The 26,640-nt window shown below is 49.2% G+C and overlaps 1 protein-coding gene across 1 annotated transcript; it reads left to right on the top strand.

Moving 5' to 3' along the window:
• Window positions 1-22,167: 22,167 nt before the first annotated feature.
• LOC144159577 (uncharacterized) lies at window positions 22,168-25,467 on the top strand. The gene is made up of 2 exons (XM_077691155.1): window positions 22,168-22,470; window positions 25,055-25,467. Exons 1-2 carry the CDS (start codon window positions 22,402-22,404, stop codon window positions 25,331-25,333), a joined length of 348 nt encoding a protein of 115 aa, XP_077547281.1. The 5' UTR covers window positions 22,168-22,401; the 3' UTR covers window positions 25,334-25,467.
• The last annotated feature ends 1,173 nt before the right edge of the window (window positions 25,468-26,640 follow it).

The raw sequence follows: 26,640 nt of genomic DNA, 5'->3' as shown, positions 1-26,640 counted from the left end.
GCACCCCTTTCGTAACTTCGCATTCCGGTTAGGCTATCGTTCTGGGACACAGTACGACTCGTGCAAGCCTTTGTTATCTCCCGGATAACGTACGCAACCCCTTACACAGTCCTATCCAAGGCAGAACTCGAAAAAGTAAACATAATCATCCGAAAAGCCTATAAGCAAGCTTTGGGATTACCCACGAGTACCTCCACAGCCCGCCTGCTCAGTCTCGGCCTTCACAACACTGCCGAAGAACTTATCGAGGCCCACCTCGCAAGCCACAAACTGCGATTAGGCTCCTCCACTGCGGGGCGACTGTTGGCTACATATGAATGGCAGGCTCAGGAGAAACAGCAACCGCAGACGCTTCCACCAGAAATCAGAAAGAATGACTACGTCGCCAACCTCCCAAAGAATATGCACCCAGACCATCATGAGGGGAGGAGAAAAGCCAGAGCAGCGGCCCTCGACAAGCGGTATTCCAAAGACTCCTCAGCAGTGTACACTGATGCCGCCCCATACCAGCGTTACCGAGGAGCAGCGGTTGCAGTGGTCACCTCAAGGGATCAACCCCTCACCAGTCTCACAATCAAGACCGGTTCTATCCAGGAAACGGAAGAAGTGGCGATTGCCTTGGCCATAACAGAAACCACCGCGATTACGATAATCACCGATTGTCAAGCGGCATGCAGAAGCTACGCGGCTGGGGCAGTTTCTTCAACTGCACTGCGCCTCCTGAGCAAAACCCCTCCCTCTCGCACGGTCAAAATCGTCTGGACCCCTGCCCACTCCGATCTCCCGGGCAACGACACAGCCCATGCATTGGCCCGCGCTCTCACTAACCGGGCCCCAGAGGAGGAGCAGAGTCCAACGCCGATTGAGACCTTCCAGGAAATAACAGAATATTATAGATTAGGTAGAAGGACCTTACCCCCCGCCCAACGCAGTTTGTCTAAAATGCAGGAAAAGACATTAAGACGAATACAAACGAACACGTTCCCAAATCCAGTTCGATTAAATCATCTATTCCCCACACAATACTCCCCGGAGTGTGCTTTTTGCGGCAATTCAGGCACCCTCTACCACATCGTCTGGGAGTGCGACCGAAACCCCGACCTTCCCCCCATTCCCAACTCTTCCCGTGAGCAGTGGGAGAGCATGTTGTCCAGCTCGAGCCTCGACGACCAGGTGATCTTGGTTGACAGAGCGGGCAGAGCCAGGACAGCCCATGGACTTCCGGACTAGGAAGCCACCCCACAATTTATTTGCTCATTAAAGTTTCTTCTCTCTCTCTCTCGTTCTGGTCAATGGCCGGATACTTACGAAGTTCCACTTCACTTTCCTTTCCTTCTTTTTCTTTTAAAAGCCAAGCATGCCCGCTTGAAGAGATTGGCCAAAATGCCCCCTCCCTCAAAAAAAAAAAAAAAAAAACTCCAGCGTTCGCCGTAATCGAGGCAACACTTGCTCGGAAAGGGAAAGTCATGTCATAGCGTACGCCCCTCCAAGGTGATATCCAATGATTACCACTCTCACAAAAATGAAAGAGGCTCACACTTATAGCAGCAATGATGGAGTAAAGGTCGTTGCGGCAGCGATGAAGCAGAGCGGCTGCAACCGTGGACTTAAACCGTCGTGATGGTCGTGAATGTTGCGTACAGCTTCGCTACCTTCAAGTCTTACGCTTTAGTGTGAGCTTCCTCCATTTTTTCTCTTTTTCTTGTCTCTCCCTCGTTCTTACTCTCACTCTGCCTCCCTTTGACTCAGCGGTAGCAGGGAATAACAGACCTAAACGGAGTTGAAAGGACGAACGCGGAGGCCTCGGCAAAGCCGTTGTACTTATTACAAAGATTTAAAGGAAAAGCTGCTCCAAAATAAAAAGGCCATAGAATGCCTAAGCTGTGGCTGACAACGCCAGTTATTTACGTATTTAGGTTTTGTATACTGCAGAAGTCAAATCCGTAGTCCCTGACAAGAGTGCCGCATAATTGTGCGACGGACGTTACAACGATTGTTATGTTTTCCTCGTCAGTAAATAATTTGTGTCACCGTGTGCAAAGGCCAGGTGAAGAGAAACAACTGCACGAAACAGGCCTTGAACATGAAACCGTTCTCTCCGCAACCTCCGCCACGGTAGCGCGAAAAGTAGTTGTGTAGGGTTTTATGAGACACACATCTATTGCTCAATTGCGCAGAAGAGCAGTGAGAGCTTGCAGTATGGATGCAGGCGTGCCTTGAAACACTTCTCGACGAAGCACTCCTCGGCCTCGTCCACATATACTCATCGTCAAAGCAGTGGACACGGATGTCATCAGTGACTCTGGGATTGGAAAATACCGCAATCCGCATCGCGATTGTTTTTAACATCCTGACCAGCGTTCCGACGCATCGGGACATTTCATGGCTAATTTTCTCGAAAGTTCCTAGTAATATGCATAGTTAGCTTAAGCTGTTAGTGGGGAGTGCAACAAAAATCAGCCTTTTCGTTCAGTGTCACGCTTTGAGACAGGGTTCATCGCACATCAGGTGTAATTACATGGGCTGCGACTTTTGACGAGAAGTTGCGTAAAACCTTCCAAATTTCTGCTTAGTACTCATTGCGGAACTCTCCTTATGGTACAGTCAAGGTAAGAGCTCGCAGTACGCAAAATACTACTCTAATAAACGGTTCTACTAGGTTCATGAGCGATAGAGGTCATGTCCGAAGATGCTGGGCATAGGGAGTAGAAGCAGGTGACAGGTTGTGGTGATGGTGGAAACATTTATTGAGCTGTTCCGTGAGAGTGGTTCAGGGATCCATGATACAACCGGGCGGTCTTCGCTGTGGACGCCGGGAGAGTGGAGTAGAGCAGAATAGTTTATTAAATGCGATGGCGTGAGGCCTGGTTGGGGAGGGAAGGTTGAGAGGGGTTAAGTGTGGCCCACTATGGAAGCCTCGCATGCAGGCGAAACTCCGTAGTAAGCTAAGTGTCTTTTTGGCGCCAGTTCTTGGTCGTATCCAGTCTTCGTAGGAAATAGCGGACACGGGCCGATGGCTGTCGCAAATCGACTCGAGACCCTCGCACTCCCAAAAGAAGCGACGCACCTCAGGAGTCACTTCCCCGGAACATCTGCGGCAATTAATTAGCGGAAGCTGGGCCTCAAGTTGACCGCTGGTCGTCAGGTTCTCCCACAGCGCAGAGAAAGTAGACTACTTGTAGAACCGCAAGTACGTAGCCGACCGTTTTTTTCGGACTCCAAAAATTTGGACACACTGGATAATCCGCGCTTACCCGACGAACAGCCAGTTGTCCCATAGGAGTAATGTATATGAACCACGGATATTTCGGCCAAAGTAAAGCCAAAAGTTCGATTTTTCGGAGAAAAGTTTCCGCGGCAGTGCCCCGGTGCGACTATAGGACGACGCCATTTTGAATGCCAACCACCTGGCTAGCTCCGAATTGGATGGGGATTGGCTTGACTCCCGCCGGGGTTCCAAACATTGATCTTTCGCGACATTTCGAGAGTTTGCTGCAGGGGACAGCGACATAGTGTTGTGCGCGGAGCTAACGGACGACGAGATCGTGCGCAAAGTGACCGCGCGGCCTCAAAGCGACTCTGACTTCGACGAAGACACTCCCGACCGCCCGCAACCGTCAACGCAAGATATTGCCAACGCTTTGGCGGTGTTGTCCAATTTTTATGAAAAAAAAACGCGTCGCTTGCAGAGGTGCAAGCAGACGTTCTCACACGAAGGAGGAATTTAAGTCAACAAACCATTCGCGACTTCTTCAGTCCTGGATAAATGAAATAAAGTTAGTTTTTGCGACTCGCGGATTTTTCCGACTGCTCTTTTATTCGGCCTATTTTTCGTTCCTCTCCAGGTCCGAAAAATGGGTCGGTTACTGTAGTATAGTTAACGGCAACACGACCGTGTGCCGTTTGGCCTTGTCGCTATCATTGTCGTCAAGAGCGCCAGCCGACGTGTTGGTCAAGCACCACACGTACGTATAAACACGCAGCAACTGACGGTCGGTTATTAGTGTGTGCATTTCTCTGTTGGCCGAGGCGGGGATTGGCCTCGTCCGCTGCGCAACAACGCATCGCGCCACGAGGAGGCGAAAGAGCGCGTTTGTGTCCGGCGCGGAGTCGGAGGCCGGGGCGTCGCGACCGGGCAACGAACCCCGTCGGCGGAGTCGCGCAATGCGAACGCGGCGGCCCACACGCCGCCTTCACCGAAGCAGGCCAGGCCGGTGCGAGGCCAAGGACGACATCGACTGAGACCACGAGGGAACAACAACGCCGGCCGGCCGCCGCCGCCGCCAATGAAAGCAGGACACGAAGGATTCCGCAATGTTTTAACGCGTGCTCGCCGACGGAAGGACGGAGCTGTGGACGTGCACGTATGCCGCTGGGCGACTCTACAGGAGTTTCTAGGCTTTTTACCGCAGCTTTGACCCTTTTATGTCTGGCTGGTTTTTCGAACCAGCTAGTGCCTACTATCAAAGACAAATCGATAAGTGCTAGCTAAACGCGGGTGCTGCCATGATTGCTGCGCTTTCGGCGGCCAAGCATCTTGTACGGGTGGGACGGCACTGATGGGATCACAGAGTTTCTTGATGTGATGCGACACTTACAGCCCCCTCCCGCCAAAAATGTTGTGCTACAGGCAGCTGCAAAATAGATAACTAAAACCGCGTCCCTCAAACTTTTGCCCGCGATAGCACTACTTTATGGCGATCCTTACCGGTACGACCCTGCAGCTTGCGCGGATTGAACATAATTCACGTTCCCGCGTTCCTGCTGTTCATCGGGCCATCTAGGGCCATCTGGTCGCAGTCCGCAACCCTCAGTGGTAGTCTCCCGCTCCCGCGCACTGTCATAGTATCGCATAATTACCCGATGTGATCCCAGTAATTGCATATCAATAGCGTTGGTTCATTGGTCGATTGATTTATTCATTAATTCACTTGGTAATAGATACTACAGCCACAGAACTTGCCCACAATGAAACTCCAGGAATGGATGGGTAGTACGAAGACATGGCTTCCTTCGTGCTCTTATCATTTTTATTGCTTCCTTTTTGCGAAAAGGTCCCCAGATGGCGAAAACGTCTGCGGTCTGCGGTACGCAGGCGGTGAAACCGCTATAACCCAGCTATAACCCAGCGCTATAACCGGCGTTATAACCCAGCGCTCCCCGTGCTCACCCCGGCGGCCGCGTCGGCGGGACCCTGCCGTCGGCTTTGTCGTCTGCTTTAGCGACGGTGTTGGGCCTGTTTTGGCGCAGCTTCGCGTCCATTGCGCGCTTATCTCGTATGGCTTGATGAATTGTTCGACAGCACCTCCGGACCAACCCGGACCCGACGAAATGAAGTGGTCGTTCGGCAAAGATACGTTAAGGATTGGTTTGCAGCGCGAGAAAACAAAATGCAGAGACCACATGCAGGCATCTGGCCAGTAAAAAAACGCCACCTTTTGCGCACTGCTCGTCACGAATGGGACTGCGTTTTCTAAATTGCTGAATACCAATTCGGTTGTGTTTTAAGAGGTATTAAAAAAACGAATGGAGCAACTGGTTCTGATAAATGGCGATTGTAAAAGTTCCCTCAGCTTTTTCGCAATTCTCAAACTTACTAAACTAACTATAGTTTACATCGGTATAAATGGGAATCACAAAGCTCACATGCCGAATTGCTTCGGTGCCTGCGCTTGTGTGGCGCGGTGTGTATCCCCAAGCTAGCACATCAGGATGGCTAGGTTCCGCTGTCTCACCCATTCGAAAGGCGCTCCTCTCCGTTTCCTTGCGGCCGACGCGCGGCCGGTCTACAGCGGCGGCATCCGCCGCTCGAGCCCGGCCGTGGGCGACGCTGCTGCGTTCGGGACGGCCACTTGTGCGAGAGCCACTTGTGTGAATTCAAGTGACGTCGCAAGTGGAATTCTTGTGGGGGTCGTTCACAACATCGCTTTCCAACCACCCCCACAGCGTGGATTGGAGCCATTTTTTTTTTTTTTTTGTCCAGCGCACTTCAATAAACTTCGGTTGATTGAAAAAAAGTTTTCCCGTTAAATTGGGATGACGTGTATGTCATCTCCCCAGTGTAATTTATTTATCTCCAACTGCAAATCTTTATCTGCAACTGCAAACAGCAAATCTAGCTCCGACTCGTATTCCGTTTTAGATTTCGCCTTGCCGTTATCTATGGCTGTGATCTATGGGACTCACCCGGTCACATTCCTATGGGAGTTAATACTGCATGACCCAAGGGCTTAAAAATCGTTGCGCATAATACTAAAGGTTTTACATGTCCACAGCAATGATCCTAAAGGCCTAGTCTGCTTCTTTTAAGAAATATACAGCATATCTTTACCGAAATGAAAAAGAAACAAGAAAGGCATTTTAGTTTATCTAATTTTCATCAGATGGGGCTAGCAGTCTACCATGACAGAGTTTAATTTTTGTTTTTATTTCAGTACGGAAGTGACATATTTCTAAAATAAACGAACTAGGCCGTTGTGCACGTTTCTATGTATTTGGAAAACTTTTCTATTAGAGCACGATGGCTTTCGAGCCGATAAGTCACGAAGTAGAAAGTCTCACAGGAATGCTAACAGGTGAGTCCCCCTTGATTGGCCTATTTTCTGCCTCTTCACCGCCGATACTCCAAGCGCTTTTTACTAATATCTAGGGCAGGTCAGTTAATGCTTCCCTCAACGGCAAAATCCAGTGCCCTAGAAAGGGGGACGGCCGCTCTCCCTCACTGGTCTGGGTGGATACTTCGGCGTTCCATTACTGTGTGCTTGATTGTTTTAGATGCGGAGCATCTCATGCTCAGGTCTGTGTTCCTCCCTCCCTCGTTGTCGTTGTCCGCCGTCCGCACTCTACTGCGCATGCGCGTCTCTTCAGCCCCGTCAGCATTTGGGCTGACGTCAGCACAGTCCACTATAAAAAGAAATAGTTAGGCGGCGCCCGGTTTCGATCCCACCGCAACGGCAGGTATACGTGGCGCTCTTCCCACTGCGCTACAAACCGAGCCGGGAGCAAGTGCTACGAACGCGCCTTATGCCCTTCACTCATTCAAACTACGTCAAGAAGCTACTGATACAACGAAGGCACGCGAAGCTGAACGTTAACGGAAACGACGAACTGAAAACTAATGGGAACTTCAGTCGACCCCATGGCTGCTTCGCATACTACTCAAGGAAGATGGTGTAATTTTATTTGTGTCTTCTACATTCCACACCGCATATATATGCTTCCTTCTGCATGGGGAGAGTATTTGCACACATAAAGTGTGCGGTGTGCTCCCCGTCAACAGAGTGAACCTGCAGAAAACTGTCGTTTAATTCAACCGCTCCCCAAAGCGTATTTAGGCCTTCAAACAGCGCGGCTATGCTCACGAACTTAGCCAACTCGCCGTTTGAATGCACGATCAATGCAGTTGTCCAAAGTAATCTGCGGTTTATAGAAACGCTTCAGATGGTACCTTCCAACAAAGCGCCACCAGCTGCTTCAGACAAAGGCACGTGCCCTTTCAGTATCCCCCACCACCACCGGCGCTTTTGTCCTTGCTGCTATCTCCGGCTATAAAATCCCGTCGTCATAGTATGGTCTGTGGTCCGATATAAGTTCCAACAGTGCTCATACTGTAGTGACGGCTTATATGCGGAGTTTCTAATCTTATCTTTACGCTGCTGCGCGTCCCTTATCAGCAGCGTGGGAGAGAGAGAGAGAGAGAGAGAGAGAGAGAGAGAGAGAGAGAGAGAGAGAGAGAGAGAGAGAGAGAAGGAACTTTATTTGAGCCAAAACTTGTAGAAGGAAGGGGGTGACAGGGAGGAAGTCACCTAGCCTTCCCCGTTAGATGGCGGCCATGAGCCCGTGGACCCTAGCGGCATCTTCCGCCAGCTGGACGAGTAGTTGTTGTACGTCGGGGTGAGAGCTGAGCAAGGCGGCCTCCCATTGCTCCTGAGTCCTGATGTTTAATGCTCTATTAGGGGAACGAGGTTTCTGTGGGCATGCCCATATGATGTGTTGTAGGGTGGCTTTGTCTGCACACCACTTGCATCTGTAGGAATTAAGGAATTAAGCCGTAACCCGGAGTAGCTTTGGAGGATGGTAAACACCGCGGTGAGTTGTAAACATTGTCAACGCACATTTCCAGAATAACGTATACATGCATAGAATGCGTGTAGGTTATGTTCTGAGTTTTTCTGGTTCCTTCACAAGCATTTTTCGACGAGAATGACGCATCCTACCCACTGACTTGTTGACGTCAGTTATGACGACGCTGGTGCAAGTCCGCACGGCTAAATTTAGCAGATTGTTAGTATGTCTATCGCGAACAAACTGCGCGCACATGAGCAAAAAGTATTTGATGTTAACCATCACTGGGTGAATATCAACATTTTGAAGGCTGAAATGGTGCTGCAGCGAATACTTGACGAGTGTCTGAGGAGGAGGAGGAGGAGGAGGTGAAGGATAAGGTGAAGGAAGAGCAGAAGAAGAAGATGACGAAGGAGGGGGAGGTGGATTTAAATCGCTGTTCTTATTGCTGTTCTTTTTCTGTGGAAATGAGATTTCACCGGTGAAAACGCACAAAAGCATTAGCCAGATACAGCAACCAGCCAATTGTTCCCTTCCCATACGTATTATAAGTGGACAGTAATTACGGGTTTAAGGGCGAAACTCAGATTGAATACTTTATGCTGCTCGTTTTTTTTATTTTATTTTATTTTTTTTGAATATATAATCTAGCCCGCTTGCCAAAACTGTCGAAGTGCGCATATTTTATTTGCGTTATCCATTACCGAGTTACCATGAGATACACTAGAGTTCCAATATATCAACTGAAATATGAGACGTAAGAACAACGCATCACTTATGCGTATGGAGACTTCCAAACAGCAGAACGGCATTGGAATGTAAGCTTACTACGGGAGAAATTATGCGAAAAAAAGAAGAAAAACAGTCATTCGCAGATACCTGAGCAAATTGCCGTAATCCATCGTGGATGGGCAAAAAGCGTCGTATGTATGCTTTATTGCAGCAGCTGTTTACATATAGTTCTCGATTTCAGTTGCGTTGGCGACATACCTTCGTGTCTCATCGCTCCAAGCTTCGCGTCAAACGTATACCGTGCTTCTATCAAGTGCTTCTATAGTTTTGCAACAACTGACGCTCAACTAGCACGATTCTGCCGCTGATATCACAAGAAAAATATTTTTCCTGCTTTTTTTTTCTTCTGTCGCAGTCGGTGGTATGCGGGCGGAAAAACAACTGTCACGTAACCGGTGGTGTTGCTGCAAGCTAGCAGACACAGCTTGCAGTTAGGCGCCCTGCCTTTTGCAATCCTAGGGCTTAAGTGGACGTCTATCGCACCGTAAACTCGCTGAACTATTTGTTCTGCGTGCTTGCTAAAGCTTTCTTGCTCAAGTTCAGGTATACGGACTAAAGAAGAAACTCGTCAGATATTCATGCATGTTTTCCGGCTCATAGCTGTGGAAAAAAAAAAAAAATGTCACCTTTTTGCCACATAGGGACCGGGCGGCCGTTGTATGGCACCACCATCGTTTCAGCGAACAGCGCCGCCCGTGACGAACCGCTCGTCAGTGGAATGCCGGTGGCGGTCAGCGCAGCGTAGTTGTGCATGGTTTTATTTCGTTGTTAAGCGGTGCGGCTTGCAAAGCGAACGTAACCTCGCGTGCATTTTTCAGAACGGTAAACCTTGAGTGTGGATGTGATGTTTACAAGGCATTCCATGCCATGGGCTCGGCATGCCATAGGCCCATACTCAGTATTTACAAATAGCAGACGACGCTCAATGCGCCAAGCTGGAAGTCAAGCTGGAAGTGAGAGTCCGTTGCTTCATGCAATTTTTTCATGCCTGCATGCAGTTTCGCGAATCGAGGAGTATATTGCCGCTAAATGCTCCCACAAAGCCGGTGTGTGCAACCGATCTAGGAATGCTGCGGCGCTGGCCTTTCGCAGTTGATGACGAAACGGCGCCGACGTCGTGCACAAGCGAAAGACAAAGTTGGAGGGTGTCTTCGAAGATTTACCTCAAAACAGAAATTGTGACGCTTCCGTATCTTCATTACCTACGGCTGAAACGTGTTTAATTTCACAGAAATGCTCTTACTACAGTCATTGGGAATCATTGATAGAATAAATACCGCATGATAGTAGAATGTTATTGCCTGTCGTGGAGAAGCATTGCTTTACAAGAATTGCAATGGTTGCTGGCTAGTTGGTAAATGGTTTTTCAAAAACCTATTCCTGCGTGGCTGAAGGACGTAAGACAAGAGGGTGCCCAAAACCTGTACTCAGCTTCACAACTGAATGCTGCGGTCGGTTTACAAGCTGCTACCTACGCTTGAAAAATCATGCACACCTCCGTCTAACGACGATGATGGTTTATCGCAAAGCTCTATCGTATGGGTTTCCTTGGTTGCCTTCTGGATTTAAACTTTGATTATTTAAGCGTCGAATTTGACCAGCACGCAGTTTGGACTTATGATCGCAGCGTCTTTGACTTTGACCATTTCCCATTCGATTTCGCACGAAGAAAGCTTTGTGTTCAACCACCATAATCATTAGACCGAGGGCTAGATGATTTTGCTGTTTAATTTTGAACTTCCATGCTCCCTCTCCAAATCTAAACTTTTTCCAGGGTGTCGGAAATGTGTCTGTGGTGGAGGACTCGGGCTCATGCACCTATATTTGAGGCAACTAATCGCGCGTTCTTGGTGTCTTCACCAGGCATTACACGATTTTTATAGGTACTCTGTAAAGAATACTTAAGCATTAAAAAACACCGGCTGACGTTAACACTGTCACATTTTTTAACTATCAGTGCCAGCCTTTATTCCACGCAGGGGGTAAAACGGGAAGGGGAGGAGGGATGGTTTGTAGCTTGGGCTGTTGAGTTGGTGAATAACTTTGGCTCTTGATAAAATGACCACCACAAACGTGGGATTTCCACTTCGGCTTTCAGGCTCCCATGCTGTCACAGTGTCGCTCACCAAAACCGAAGGTACAAAGATCACGGTTACAGAAAGTGTAAACTACCGCAACATTTCTACACGGTAATCCATCTCGTATGCAGGTGCCTTTCTATTTAAAGCACCCGTATCGAGGTATCCCAGCGCTAAGGCTGGCGTGGAAACCGTAGTCATTGAAACCAGTGAAGATAATTTAAAGTGGTAGAAAAGAATTCTAATATTGCTAATAGTTGTATTCCTACTCAGATCGCGCGCAGCCAGCCGCAGAGCGCTGCAAAAAGCGCTCGTGTCAATGTAGCCCTTCCCCAACCTTACAAGCATCCAATAATTTTGCGTAGCCGTGAGTGCATTTAAGAAGAAAATAATACTAATAATAGTAGTTTTATTCGTACTCAGAACGGGTGGAGCCAAGCGCAGATCGCTGCAAAAAGCGCTCATGCCATTGCAGCCGATACCCAACTTTAGACGCGTCCGACAAGTTTACGTAGTCATTACTGCATCTAAGAACTCAACACATCTGTTTAGACTTCGTTTCATCTCACATGTCTGCTCACAACGCCACCAAAACATACAAAGCAACGAAGCAAACACGACAAAAACAACAGGAGGATGTGTAGTCCAATGCACCGGCTCATTCCACTGACGAGGGGAGCGCCGAGTGGTGGCGCCACCCGTCCAGCTGCCCGGTCCCTATAGTAAGTTAACTGTTACGATTACCGTATTTTCGCGCGTACAACCCGCCCCTGCATATAATCCACACAACCACTTTCAGCCCGCCGGAAAAGAAAAAAAGAATCCTCACGCATTGCCCGCATATTTAATACAGGAAAGGATGCACCAAAGCTACTGCTCAAGCAACACATCACATACTACGTAGACAAAAAAAGCGTACATTTAGCAAGTAGAATACACTGACTGCAAGGCGAACGTCACAATTCACAAGCAAAATTCTGTTAGAGTGCGCTCGTCCTTGTTTTTTCTTCGTCGTCCTTGTAGGTATTTGCGCAATCACTGCCATGGAAGGCTTAGTCCGTGTTACTGCGTAGGAGCTTCACGGCACAACTCGCATTGCCGTGAAGCTGCACTAAAGAAAAAACCCCGTGTATTATTCGCACCCCTACTTTGCCACTGAAACTTTTGCTTTGGTGCGGGTTATACGCGCGAAAATACGGTACTTGTACGCGCTCTGCAAACGGGCAGACTACAGCTGGAAATAAAATCTCGGCATTGGCACGGCTTCTAGAAGAACGCTTTCGAGCATTTCGACATTCGTTTTTCTTTTCTTTTTCTTTTTTTTTACACACGCGGAAACGGGCACCTGTCCAAAAACGGCCCCATCAAAGTCGTTAGGCATGTTTTTTAACTGGGCTCGACGCCAGCCGACCGAGCCACACGGCTAAGAGGCCCAGGCGTCCAACTTGTACGCAAATGCACGCCGCGAGCAAAGAGCTGCTGCAGATGCCCGGATGAAACGTCCCCCGTTAACGACCCCGCCGAGAGCCTAATTATATGGTTAACAACAGCGGACAAAGTTATCTGCATAGATGCGAAGTACTTTCGCGACGCTTTTACTTTGGCCAGAGTCCGTCAATGCTTTTCTTTGGCTCTTATGAAAAAAGGAAAGTGAAGTCCGGGGGTGTTAAAGATTAGCCCGAGTGCATAAGCGTCCACTTGCATGGATCGAAATCTGGAGTGCGCGTTGGCAGCTCCGGGGAAAACAGGTTGGCCCGGACGGGACGAACAGACGGGAGGTCATGGAACTGAACTAAGCGGAATGATTAGACGAGAACAATAGGGGGTCAACGATTAGATTAGGCTACATTCATTGCCGCGTCGTGGTTAACGTCCCATTATAAGCTGCGGGAATTCTCAATTCCGTAAAATAAGCTGCTCTGATGGACGCATTTTCCGTGACGAGAGCGCGAGTGACGGGAAGTAGCCTATACGTGTATACGCACGTTTAAGTACGCCAAAAATACCCCCCTCATTTTCAATTAACAGGTCTGCGGAACCTTCTCGCATGCGAGAGCTTTAATTACGTCACAAATTGGGCGCAAATCGCACCGCCTTCAGCGTAGAGCTCGTTGTGTGCTTCCCATTGGCTCTCAAAGTCTTAGTGGTGTCCCAGTGAACATTTCGGGGCTGTGATCACCGTGAATGCTAGGTTGGCTGTGAACGTGCCATGATCGCTTGTGGTCGCTCCGCGGTTTCCTCAACTGTGCTCAAATTTAAAGCGAACCTTCCTACAGCGCGTTTTTACCACTGCTTTCATATTTAACCTGACCTTGTGATCTCATGACCACGTGTAGTCGCTCCGCGGTTGCCTGAACTCTGCTAAAATTGAAAGCGAACATTTCTCCAGTGCGTTCGAACTGTGTTTTAACACTTCTTTTATTTTTACCTCGAACTACTGAACTCTGTCTACAGACCTCGTGTTTTTTTTTCTTTTTTTTTCTTTTTTTTCATTTGGGTCATTATTAACCTGACGTAGCATGTTAGGCTATCTGCTGGACAGACCTCGTAAGCATCATTAAACTGCGCTCTCTCTCTCTCTCTCTCTCTCTCTCTCTCTCTCTCTCTCTCTCTCTCTCTCTCTCTCTCTCTCTCTCTCTCTCTCTCGCTCTCGCTCTCTCTCTCTCTCTCCATTGGCTGCGGCGCGTTCCATAACGCGCGCCTCAAAAATAAAACACAAAGAGGAGAGAGCGCGTTGCGACGCAACGCCTGGGCATGTGCAAAGCCACGTTGGAAAGGGGAGAGGGCGACGGCTGTTCCCCTGCCCCAGTTCATTTCCCACAAAGTAGGAAATCGTCGCGACGCACCGAAGCGTACGAAGCGGCCCGCTGGCGCGAAAGAAATTTACCAGCCCTTCCCAAAGAAAGAGAAGCGCGAATGCTTTCTCATATCAAAACATTGTCAGAACCTCCACTAAAAGTGCGCCCAACCTTAGCTGAAAGTGCGTCCAATCGACCGTCAAATCTTCACGGACCCAAATCGCAAACGATCAAGAACGAACACATACGACGATTGTTCGCGCACTAAGCAAACACATCTACGAACGATCTAAATGTCTACCGATACGTGGTTTATGAGATAAGGGTAAAATATTGTACTCCTCCTTCATGATAGACGCGTTGATTGTCTTGTCTAGAACCGTCCATTTTTCGCGATTTTGAGGTAACCGTCTTGACACAATCGGTCCCCGGTTTCGCGCACGCGCCGTGTGTCCGGAGATCTTATCAGAGCTTTTCGGTTGACCAACCCGTCTGTGGGGAAATACATTAGTTTTTGGACAGGACGCCATCAGTCCCACAAAGAAAACTTTAATAGACAACGCCGTTACGCTAAACTCAGCCCACACACTCAGCGACAAGTAATGTTCCGGCATTCACACGTCATTGGAATTACTGAGGTGCCCCACAATTTTTTTTTTTTTTTTTTGCTGCGGTGATGATGATATGAGCTAGGGTCTGGTTTGAGTTGAATACACAATGGCGCGGCAAGTCCGTGCGTAGACAGCCGGCTTCGACCGTGCGAGTGCACATTGTTCGATGGAGCGGTTTGTTGTCCTCCACTTCGAGTGCATGCTCAAACACAGATTTACCTGCATAAAAGTATATCGCCACTTGTAGCGGTATACAATGAATGACTGTTGACGATGGCGTATCTGTACGCTTCATTCGGGAGCACACGACCACTTATCGCCGCTTCTGTTAAGGAACCGAAAGTTGCGAGGATGTCGCGTATATGAGAACGCGAACGCGCGAGCGTTCATTTTGGCCAGGTACCCGCCGCGGTGGCTAAGGCGTTGCGCTGCTGAGCACAAGGTCGCGGGTTCGATTCCTGGCCGCGGCGGCCGCTTTTCTGATGGAGGCGAAAAGCAAAAACGCCCGTGTGTACGAGATTTCGGCGCACGATAAAGATCCCCAGGCGGTCAAAATTAACCCGGAGCCCTCCACTACGGCGCCCCTCATCGCCTGCGTTGCGTCGGCGCGTTAAACCCTACAATCAATCAATCAATCAATCAATCATTTTGGCCACGATCTACGACGGGTCTTGTGTCGAGGTTTTGGAGCGTCGCGAATCCCGGTGAGAGAGGTCACGCGCTTCTCGGACATACCTCTTGAAAACGACTTTCGCAGACGACAGCTACTAATGTGCTAGAGCAATATTCTAGTGTACCAGAATGTTATGCTATAGCTGAGTTCGCGCTATCTAGAGACAACAAACGCTTTCGCATTCATATATATTTTCGTTCAACGTAGCCCATTAGGAAACCGCCCAGGCGGGTTCTTTCTTTGTGGCCATCCGTTTTGCACTGTCGGCAACAATCCGGTCCCCGAAGAAGGACGCCTCCCGGCTTGTACGGTGGGTCCCGCGGTACGCGCTTTGAGAAACTTCTACAGCCCTCCCCCCGTGTCGAATGAATCTTCAACTGCCCTCCCCTAAGCCGAAAGAGCGCGGTCTCTCTTTTCCTAAGCTGGGGCGTCATTGTCCGCCTGCAACAACAGCTCTGGGCTGTTCTTCCAGAAAAGGACTACAGCGGTACTTTTAAGCCACGACGGCTAACAAGGGAAACCAGACACTAACGACGCGGAAGGCGAACTGCGGCTGCCTGCTGTCCGCGGCGCTTCGGTTTCAGAGTTCTAGGAATCCTCACCGCGGCCAAGGCAAAGAAGGGTTAGGTTCTTCGAAAGACTACTTCAAAGCCGCACCGCACGGCTCCCTTCGCAGTGGCCCACCCACGCGGAACCCGAAAACGACGCAGCGGGATGACCAGGGACACGCTCCCTACTCTTTTTTTTTTTCTACTTCAATTATCTTTGACGTTTTCTTTACACAGAATGTTGTGAACGATGGGGACCTAGCTCCCATTGAAGGCAGCCGAAACGGCGGGCCATTACGGCCTATTTCAGGTCGTTCGCTGCCGGGTGGGTACTGGGCGGCGTCTTGGCAGCGCGCTGTACTGATGTGAGAGCTTACAACTGCTCGGGGGTTCAAAAGACGCCGTTTAGGCTTAGCCTACCACAGGGACTGCTTCACAGTTCGATTCAAACTGAATGTTTTTTTTTTTTAACTTTGAAAACCTTGAGAGAGAGGGGTATGATATATAACTGTGAAAGAAGGGATGCAGGAACAGCGCGAGAACGTTTCTTGGCTCCTGGATACGGAGTCAAGAAATGATGTGTAGACGATCAATGGTGCGGATGTTGAGGCGAGAGAGGTCATTGAACTCTGGAAAGACCAACAGGTTACCGGTAAAAGCGCAAAGGCTCATGGGTATGATCGTCTGCTCCTGCCACTTGCGGTTCGAGATCTCGCCTGGCCTACCACGCCGGCGGCTTTCAGGCGTGTGTGTGCGTGTTGTTTATTTGTCACAGAGTGCTCACCTTCAGACGAGCCCCTAGTAGGATTCATCGTTGTTATTCATTGAATGCGCGACGCATGAGCGTTTTTTTTTTTTTTGTTCTGGTGGAAACAGATAAACAACAAAACACGCTCGCATGAAAGCCGCTGGCGTACGGGAGCTCGCTGGTACCGCAAGTTGCGGGGCTGCGCGGGAGCAGTAGAGTTTTAGTATAGCGTTTTAGCTGTGGTGTTAACGTTTGCGCGCCGCAATCGCAAACGGATAGCGCCTCGTTACGCGACGGTTAGCGTGCCCGCTAACGCTATCGGCGCGCTAAAGTGGTGCTTTCCGCTATACTAAAACTCTCTAATTTACCCATGAACTTTTGCGCTTTTTACCGGTCACCTGTAAGAGCTGAAAGAGAGAGAGAGAAAAAAAAAACAGAATTAACTGAGAAACACATATGGGATCGCTAAAATCGAAACGCAGACCCGGTGCTGTGCAAGAAAGCCCCTCTCGCTCTCAAATCAGGTGACAAGCAACGCGTTGGTCAAATACGTCGAGGAAGTTTAAGCAAAGCACAAAAATCAATTTCGCGGGCTGCAAAACTGTAAAGCATTGCGTATTAGACGGTAAATTTCGTGAGTGAAATTATCTTGGTAACTAAGCCAAATTTTTCATGTAAAAAAAAAAAGAAAAGAAACGAAGCCCAAGCGTCAGACGGTTCCCTTCATCTTTTTCGCTCCCTACTTCCATTTCGCAATAGCGCTGTTTATCACACTCGAAAAAAAAAAATGTCCATATTATGAGCATGCGAGTATTAGAACAGAATTTTTGTCGTTCTTGTTTACAATTTAATGCTTTTCGAAAGATCTTCATTTCGTGCACGCACGATTAACCTTGGATAAACGTCCGAAGGTTTAAAATAAACTGGGGGTTTCAGGCACCGAAGCAATTGGGCTATGAAGCGCGCCGTTATCAAGTGCTCCGGATTAATTTGGACCACCAATCTCGACACACGGACATTTTCCCTTTTCGCCTCCACCAGAAAAGCAGACACCGCGGCCGGGATTGAAACCGAGTCCTTAAGCTCAGCAGCACAACGCCACTGAACAACCGCGGAGTGTGACAAAAGGTTTCTGCGAACGATTTTTGTTCCCTTTGCAGAAATATATAGCCCCGAAAAGAATATTCTTGGCTTTCTACATGCTTCAAAATAACACCTTTTCCTAGCCAAAATTCCAAAATTCTGGTGGAAAGCAAAGAACGGCGAGCAATACAGGTTGATGAAAATATCCCCGTTGAGGGCGCATTCGCACTCAGCCTATTAATTCGATATTTGTATGGGCAACACCGATAAAATTCCGAATCAACAGATCCAAAGAGTCCAAAGATCCCAAATTGGACGTCCCGACTCGCCGGATATTTCTCACGCGTGACTATTGTATCTCCTGACCTTTTGCATCTCATGACCAAAGCATTCTCGCGACGCTGGACTAAAAACTGCGCTACCACGCAAGACCTTCACAGTAGAGGGCAGCGCAATGAACGGGCCGAAGCGAAGACGAGACAAACATAAGGACTAAAGACCGGCGACAGCCTGTCCACAAACCGAAACTATAATATAACACACTACGCGGGAACAAACCATGTCTACTACGCTGCCTTCATCTCGCCTCCCATTTCCCATTTCCTCTCCTCCTTCCTCACGCGGTTGGGAATGGAAGGGGGTGGGAGTGTCAAACAGAGAGAGAGAGAGAGAGAGAGAAGGGGGGAGGGGGGGAGGGAGGGGGAGCTATTTGGAGATTTGGTGTCATTAAGCCTTCCCTCAGAGCGCGTGGAAGATGCTTATCTCCAGAAAGGCAAAGCCCACCTAAGTGCACAACTGCGACGGAAGATGTACGGATGTAGGCGTCGTAAGGCGCAAACCTCTGAAACGCAAATTGTGGGAGCGCCGCCATCTTTGCGTACACAGGAAGCGGCTTGCGCTACGGCGCACGTGCATTCGTTCCGACAAAACAGGAAGCCCACGGCGGCGGCGGCGGCGGCGGCGGCGGCTTGCTATGTCTGTCGCCAGTTCACACGGAACACGCCCCTTTTGTCCTCTTACCGCAGACAAAGGCAGTCGGCTTCTCTTTCGATTGCGCTGAAGCCATTTTGCGCTTTTCTCCTCCGCAGTGTTTATCTCTCTGCGCCTGTCCCGCACACGTGACGGTCGTTGTAAACTGCAGAGGCCACGTGGTGACGTTCAGCCTCTGCGCGTGCATGTGCGTGCGGATGCCTCTAAATGATGGCAGCTCGGGAGTAACACCTTCGTCTTCGCCTCGGCCCTCGTGTTACCAGCATGCCCTAGGCGGCGAAGCACGCCGCCATATTTTGCGAAGAAAATGTTTACAGGATTCCTGGATTGCAAGGCTGGAAATAGTGGTTGTGAGACGCCGCTCACCCAAGCCAAGCCCATTAAAGGGACCCTGCAACACTTTCGGTAAACGCTTTCACTCTTTCGTTCGCGTGTGGAAGCACTGCGAAAGCTACAGTTATCGCCAGCACGGAGCGGCACTGCGTGATTTGTTCGCCGCACCAGATACGCATACTATTTCTGCTTTGTTCTTGTGGCTTTATTTTTAAAGTTGCTATCGAAAAGCGTTCACTGCTGCAACTGAAGGAAAACTGGCTAACAGCCGCTACATGGCCTCAGTGACGTAATTCGGGCCGTCAAAGAAAGTCAAGACGGGGAAAGAGAGAAAAATATTTTGAGCGAGTTTCAAAGTTATCTGATGGGCATAGAACAGTAATTTTTGGCTGAGGTACTTTGCGAGCCCATAATCTAAGTACTAGGTGTGTTGGGTGACTACGCTCTGCAAACATTTAGGATTTCAAAAAAAAAAAAAAGTTGAGAAAAGTGCTGCGGGGTCCCTTTAATCTTCTCAACCAGCACCATCTTGTCACTTTTCCTTCATATGGGCTCTGGTAGATACTGCGTACATTTTTCTTCGTCCTCATCTTGTTTTCGCTAATGAACTGCATTCGATAAGACTTCTTTTACCGTAATGACTTTCGGTGAAACCACCGCAATAAAACGTCGTTCATTTGTACACCTAAACCTGGATGTAACGAAGTTGACACGAAAAAAATCGCAATTTTTCGTCACGTGCAGGTCTCGAGTTGAGGCTCTCGTGACAAACGAAATTGAAACGCTGGACACCAGTGAAGGTTAACATCAGTCAAGGAGACATCAGTCAGGGATTAATTTCAGAGTGAAATTAACTGCGAGGTTTGCGCCTGCTGCTTTCGCACGAGCTTAGGCACTACACAGCGTTCCAAAGAAGCGCTGTCTCCTACCCCTGTATTCACACACGTAACACTTTTCCATTTTGACACTTTTCGGTGCCTCAACGAGTTTCAAGAACCGAACTTATATACTGAAAGGGCGCCTTTTTGCGAACTTGAGGCTGGCTCTTTTCCACGCTCAAAATTGTTGACTGTAACGGTCGGCAGTGTTTTTTTCTTCCTCGCCGACGGAGACGGCATTTAAAATTGCGTGCTTGTCTTGAAAAGACAAAACTTTTTTTGTTTTCTGACTGCAGAACTCATCACCGACGAATCGACACCACAGGTAGCAGTGGAGACGCGCGACTACACGCCGACAGGCAGGCCTAGCACCACCAAAGTCTCGAACCGACACCGCACTAACACATGGAAACGCACGGTTTGCGGTGCGGGCGAAACTCGCTAAATTAGTGCATTTCCCAGCCGTTTTTTTTTTGAAGACAAAGTGCAAAAAACACTTTCATTAGCGCAGCGGATTCGTCACATCATCATCACTATCATCATCAGCCTACTCAGGTCCACTTCAGGACGAAGGCCTCTCCCACTGATCTCCAAGCGCTCCTGCACTGCACTTCTCGACTCCACAGTTCAGCCCGAGTTTCTTTATTTCATCCCTCCATCAAGTTAATGGCGTTCCCCTTCTTCTAGAACCATCTCTTGGTATCCACTCTGTTACTTTAATTGTCCCCCGGTTGTCGGTTGGTCTCCCGCATAGCCAGCTCAAGTCAATTTGTTTACTTTATTTGAACTATGATATGGTCAACTCTAGTTTGTTCTCTGATCCAGGTATAGCTCGTTTCCTGTCCTAGCATTATTCGTTCTAAGGCCAGTTGAGCTGACCTAAGTTTGATTTCTAGTTGTTTAGTAAGACGCCACGTTTCAGCTCCGCATGTCATCACCGGCAGTATACGCACTGGTTGTAGATTTTTCTTTTGAGTGACAGAGGGAGCGTACTTTTGGTTGTTTGGGAGTGCTTGCGGAGTGCTCCTCAACCCGTACCTATTCTGCGCCGGATTCGTTGCACAGAGGTCGCCAATACGTGGAGTTCAATGGGGCTGGCAATGAGGAATTGAAAAACTTCGTCAAATGCAGGAATTCGTAACCCAAAAGTTCGTTACATCCAGGTTTAACTCTAATGCTATGCGACTACCATGTGGAAAGCCGAAACAAAGTTGGTACTCAACGTTACGAAGTCGTTACCCAGGTAGAAAACAACATTTGTCGACCAGCCGCTGGACAAACAGCTGGCTCTGATCAAGACGCTGTGCGCCCATTTTTCATGCCTGTTCAACGGTCAACCTCATATTCAAAAAGTTGTACACCTTCACAAGTTGGCCCTCTTGAGGAGAATAATCTATGTCGGATCGAGACATACAAAAGATCTAAAATTGAAATTTTAGATCTTTTGACTACAATGGAATCTTTTAACTGTGTGCCTGATATATCGTTAGACCTCTCTGAATCGGCTGCCACGATTTTATTGAATCTTTTTATTCGTTGAATTATGTGGTTATGTTCATCTTCAACAGTACGGCAGCTTAGGCTCAAGTGCACAAAGCTTCGCGCCGAGTTGGTGCGCCGTATTGCCGGCTAGAGGAGACACTTCTGTTGCGTGGTTCCAGTTCAGCAGTTCTGACCATTGGCTAGTTGCCACCGGTTCTTGCGTTGTCCCTGGCGGTAGGCCTTAACGTCGGCGTGCTGTTTGTTGTTTGGAGTGCCTGTTTTTTTTTTTTTTTTTTTGCATTAATTGTAACATATGGATGAAAAGGGAGTAAACATCTGGTTGCACGGCTTGTGCCAATCCTCTCTCCCCGTCGGCAGATTCAATACTGGCACCGACCCACAAGTTCCAAACTTGTGTTCCAAACAAGTTCCCTTGTCCACCTGATCCGTCCTGTACACCCCGAAGCAAGCCGTGTAGTGTCCTAAAAAAAAAACAACAAAAAAATCCGCTTTGAAGGTCGCTTCCAGTGGTGAGTGGCGCCGAAGAACTTGCGAGCTGCCGCCACCGAAAGGCTCTTTCACCCACCGTGGTCGAAGATTGAACCGGTTACATCACGCATTACAAAACTAAGGGGGCACGACACGTTGGGCAACTTTCCCCTTTCCCCACGTGCCGCGCCTGGGACCTTGACCGGTTAAGGCACAACTTCCGCGCCCCATTTCCGAAACCGAGCGCGTATCGGCGCCGGCGCGAGAGCCAAAACAAACAAGCACCGCTTCCGGTCCAGTGTGTTTTTCGCCGCTTGAACTTGGGTGGAGTTGCTGCTAGCCACATTGCGGCTGCGAATAATTAGCAGAAAAAGAGTGACATCTGAGGCGCGGAAGGTCAGCCAGATGTGCTCGTTTCCGTGGCGTCTCTGCTATCAGAGGCGTGTACAGCTCACAAAGGACAGCCGACAAGCGGGCGGGCGGGGAGTGGAGAGAGAGAGAGAGACAGAGAGAGAGAGAGAGAGAGAGAGAGAGAGAGCGGGAAAAAAGAGAAGGGTGGCGCTGGCTGGAAGAAAAGGGAGAGGCGGCGGCAGCAGACGAGGCGCGCTTGCGACGGCCTCGTCGGCAGACGACCAGTCACCGCTGCCAGATACGAGTGTGCTGGTCGGCCAGCGACGACTGTTACGTAACAGACAGCAAACTGCCGTTGCGTTTTAGAAGGCTACTCTGGCTCAGTCAGTGTGCGCGTACACGCTGCCGACGTCGGACCGGCGAACGCCCTGCTCGTTCGGAGGGTTCACGCGAACCGACTCGGTCGCACCGCTACGAGCAGCTATGGCTCCGGAATCTGTCGTCTGCAGCACTTGCGAAGCTCCGAGTGAAGAAGACGAGACGCCAAAAACGGTGAGTGTGTTTAGGGTGTTTCGTTTAGTGCGCCGCGGCGCGTTTAGCGCGACTACGCTTCGGACTGTCGTGAGTCACCGCCGTCGCCGCCGTGCGCCAAACCAAATGACAGCCGGCGTAGGTTGCGGATGCGGCTAGCGCAGTAAAGCCGGGACGGAAGAATTGGCGCTTTTGCAACCCCTTTTCGCCCTGCCAGACCTAGGCAGACACAGAAACCGAACATTAACCACTCAATGCTCGGTTTTGTGGAAGAAAGACTCCGATTTCTTTGCCTGTCAGTCCAGAGGCGGTGGCCGCGTACGTACTGTACCTTTGCTGCGGCTCACAACATACGCGTCCTGCGCAGTTTCGTTGGGACTGGTTGCATAAGGTCCGGAAGCCGTTTCGGTTACGGTACCACTTCGATCACGCACGTTGAACCTTCGATTTCTATTTGGCTATCATCTTTCTCAAGACGGGCGGGTGGGGCCAGATTTCGTCCTTTCTGTCGGAAGGAACCGGTCCCACTCCTCAAGCCCTTCGTGAAGCGAGTGAACTGGGTTGAGGAGTGCCGGCGAAGGAGTTGCAACATCTCCAGCGTGCGCGCAGAAACTCGTTCGGCCCGTCGTACGGAGATGGGCGGGCTGTCACGACGCTGACAGCGATTTACGAGAAGCGAATGACGAGAGACATGCCGGTGGAATTGTGCTGCCAACGTTTAGTATTGCGTAGGTGCCGCGGCCCGACGAATTGGTGGGCCGCGCCGTGACTTCGTGCGGAACTGAGTGGTAACGGCGTTCTTCAGGCGCTGCGTCGTGTCCGCTGACACGCCCGAATTTGTAGAAATTCAATTACGGGCAGTGTGTGAAACGTCTTGTTGAAGGATCGACCCAAATTGATCGACACATCATCCTACACTAGGCGCAGACTAGTTCTACCGGGACGTCTAATCTGAAAGCTGCCTCATGCCAATCTGTGCAGTGTAGCATAGTTGCTTGAAGTGTGAACAGTAGTATTATATAGTCAAATTGGGCGCAAAATTGTGTTCCAAGATAAGACACCGTGGGGCTGAAAGGAATAATACGACCATGAGCGTCCGCCGTAGGAGTGATCGGATCCGTCTGGTGCCTAGCAAGACGCGAATGCGTTTTCTTGAATGAATTGCATTACTCTTTCTGAGCGCTGCTTTAATCAGCGGCAGGTTACTTGTGCTTCACTGGTCGTGTCCCATTAACCTGCTGTTTACTCGGTGGTTTCGCGCAATCCTCGGCCTAGGCACACTTTCCGATCCTCGGCCTGAGCATGGTTTCGCCCAGTTCGTTAAATCCTTGGTTTATTGTGCTGCCGCGCTCCAAGGGGGATCGCTGTTGGCTTGTAGAAAACGGGTTAGTTGGCGCAGGTCCACGATTCCCAAGCGCCTGTTTGTCTTTGCGCGTTGCACCATATTTTCATGCAAAATGTGGCGCTACAGTTGCGGTTTATACAGCGGTTACGTATCCAGCAAGCGACAAGAAATGATAGGCCGCGTGAATCAGACTTGGGGCATTACATTTGTGCTTCGTAGTACTCATCCAATACACGTGACTTGCAACTAACTTCAAACGAGAGCAATCGTGTTGCACTGGCCGGGTGCAATAACCGTTGGCACGAGTTTCGTGAAAGCAGCGATTGCTGAATGCCGGCCGCGTGTCGCCTTGGAAAAACACCTGTTTATGCCAGCCCACCTTACCGACGAACAAGCCGATAACGTTACCTTCGGAGAATTGCCACGATAGAGCACGATGAATGTTTTTGCTGCGCGAAGAGCCTTGTTTTTTTTCCCCTGGCGTTATGGAATGATATTCACCGGTTCACGCCGTACGACTAGGCGTTGCGGCACCCAGAAATAGACTCCTACCTTCATATATGCTTTTACTGCTGGTGTCACCATTTCGTACGGTACATGCGAGTTGTGTGTCGCAGTTCTCGGGGTGGCCCGTACAACGTTCGTCCGCGGTAATCGCAGCCACACGTACCGTGATAGACGACGCCAAGTAGCCTTCGTGATGCTTAACACTGCCAATTCGGCGTAGATTCTCAGAAAGATAGCTAGCTCGAAGTGGAGAATAAAAAAAAGCCGTTTTATTTTCTATGAGTGATATGCGCAAACGCGCCTTTACTACCGCGTGCACTTCGGTAGCTTCGGAATAACCCAAAGCCTGCCCAACCCGCGCGTTCCCTCAAGATATCGCGATGAAGAGATAACGGACAATTTTTTATCAGAAAGAGAGCCTGCTGCGTTTCTTTTCCGTGAATCGTTGGCACCCTTGCCTTGCGCGGAACAGTCTACGCACTGCGGGGTTTCATGCATATCGTTGACTCGCCCCTGACGCACTCTATTTGAAGCAAGACCGTAGCGTAGACTCGCGCCTTCGCGTTCTTGGTCATGCCGTCCGCGTACGCCGGACGACAATCTCGTTAGAGATGGTTATCTTTAGTTTTCGTACTGTGCTACGCTGCCTCAGAGGCGCGCTTTTTGAAATCTTCTTACTTTGCCTGCCAAATTATAGCTGTTTTTTTTTGTACTCGTAATTGACCCCTGGTTTTTTCTGCTGCCGTTTCGCAGATTGAAGACAGCGATGAAGAGGACGACGCCCTGCTGTCCTGCTGCGACCTGCCCTCCAAGGACTGCTCGGACAGCTTGGACGCCGCCAAGCCGTCCCGCATCGTGGACCTGTTTGACAGTGCCAGCGAGTGCGTTTACGGCCTGTTCTTCGGCGGCTACCGCAGCCTCTTCATGGACAGCTACCAGTTTGAGGACTTTGTCTTCTACTCTCTCTGGATGCTCTGCCTCCACTTCTGCATCAACGAAAAGGTGCCAAATGACACCCGGCACTATACCTGAAAGGGTGCACTTTTGCACCTGGTCTGGAAAAGGTGTCACATTGGTGTCACTCGGGCCTGCCTCCCAACGATGCCAAAGATGACTCCGTTTGAGGTGTGATGGGACACCTGTGATGCGGAGTCAACCCTTCAGCTTCTAGACAGTGTGGATTTGACTGTGGAACTACCTGCCACTGAAACAGTGCTGCTTTGCCGACACCGTTCGCCGTGCATTGAAGGCAATGCTGATGCCGAATGAGAACTTTGTGAGCCAGTGAAACACACATGCCACCAGTAATAACACTTGTTTTAAAGTGTTGTGTTAACAGCCGATCTCTGTTGGAAAGGAACGCTGCTTAACCAGTGTTACATTGAGTGGGCAAAGCAGTGTATTTTGGCACACTATCGATACAAACACTCCTGCTTAGAAATCTGTGCAGTCAGTCAAACCATTTAAACTGCTTGCTGTAGAAATGCTTTACTGCCAATTTTGAGTGTTGTGAGTGGGACAGGGATGTATGTACAAAGTGATGCCATCTGGCCCGGTTCTAGGTTTTCGTTGTGCTGTGAGCTGCACAAATGTGCGCTTGTGTATGCCAGTGAAGCAGCACAAAAAATAAACTTTTCGTAAGCTAAATATGCGTGTGGTGTTGGTAGCCATATATACTAATGTGCCCACACTTTCAGAATCCAACTTTTGTTGAGAACAGTACGGTGGACGTTAACTGCAAGGCCAAGAACAAGAGGACCGTCTTTTGCTACTTTCGAAGCAACCTGACAAGTTTAAGCCCCATAACTAGGAACAAAGTGCAAAAATTTAGTGCTGCAGATGACTATCGCAGAATATTGACAAGAGCTATTAAACTCTTGTCAGTATGCTTGTCTTATCTGCCCAATCAACTATATACAGCATTACAATGCTTCAAAAACTAAAATTTTAAGCGAAGGCTTGTTAAGTCATTTACATATATCCCAAAGCACCAACTCCCAAATCCTACATTGCTTTTTTTTTTTTACAGCAAAGCTGTATATAACTATCCTCAGGCGGTTGGTCGTGTTCATCAGTTTACGTGCCTTGTTGACTCAAAAAAAATTTTCTAATGTAGGTAGCTTAACAAAACTGTTCTGAAATTGGCCAAGACTACTATCGTTGTACAGAGTAAAAGTTAATTACTGTCAATACATGATCTATAGACGGAGTTGGTTGCAGAAAACTGTTGCAACTCGTTTTATCTCCACTATCACGAAAGAACTCGTACAATTATTTGCCACGAAACCAGAGGCTCATCTACTTTTCATGAATACACGGTTCACGGTCAAGTTGCAAAT

The sequence above is a fragment of the Haemaphysalis longicornis genome, unplaced genomic scaffold (assembly GCF_048455015.1).
Source record: "Haemaphysalis longicornis isolate Haplotype H1 unplaced genomic scaffold, Haemaphysalis longicornis Haplotype H1 scaffold_10, whole genome shotgun sequence".
NCBI classification, from domain to species: Eukaryota; Metazoa; Arthropoda; class Arachnida; order Ixodida; family Ixodidae; genus Haemaphysalis; species Haemaphysalis longicornis.
This window is presented reverse-complemented; position numbering and strand designations above follow the sequence as displayed.

What these genes read in the sequence shown, in the direction of transcription:
- LOC144159577 (XM_077691155.1), top strand. Translation starts at nt 22,402, where the DNA reads ATGGCTCCGGAATCTGTCGTCTGCAGCACTTGCGAAGCTCCGAGTGAA. An exon ending in AAGACGAGACGCCAAAAACG is followed by an intron (nt 22,471 to 25,054) that starts GTGAGTGTGTTT and finishes GCCGTTTCGCAG; the next exon opens with ATTGAAGACAGCGATGAAGA.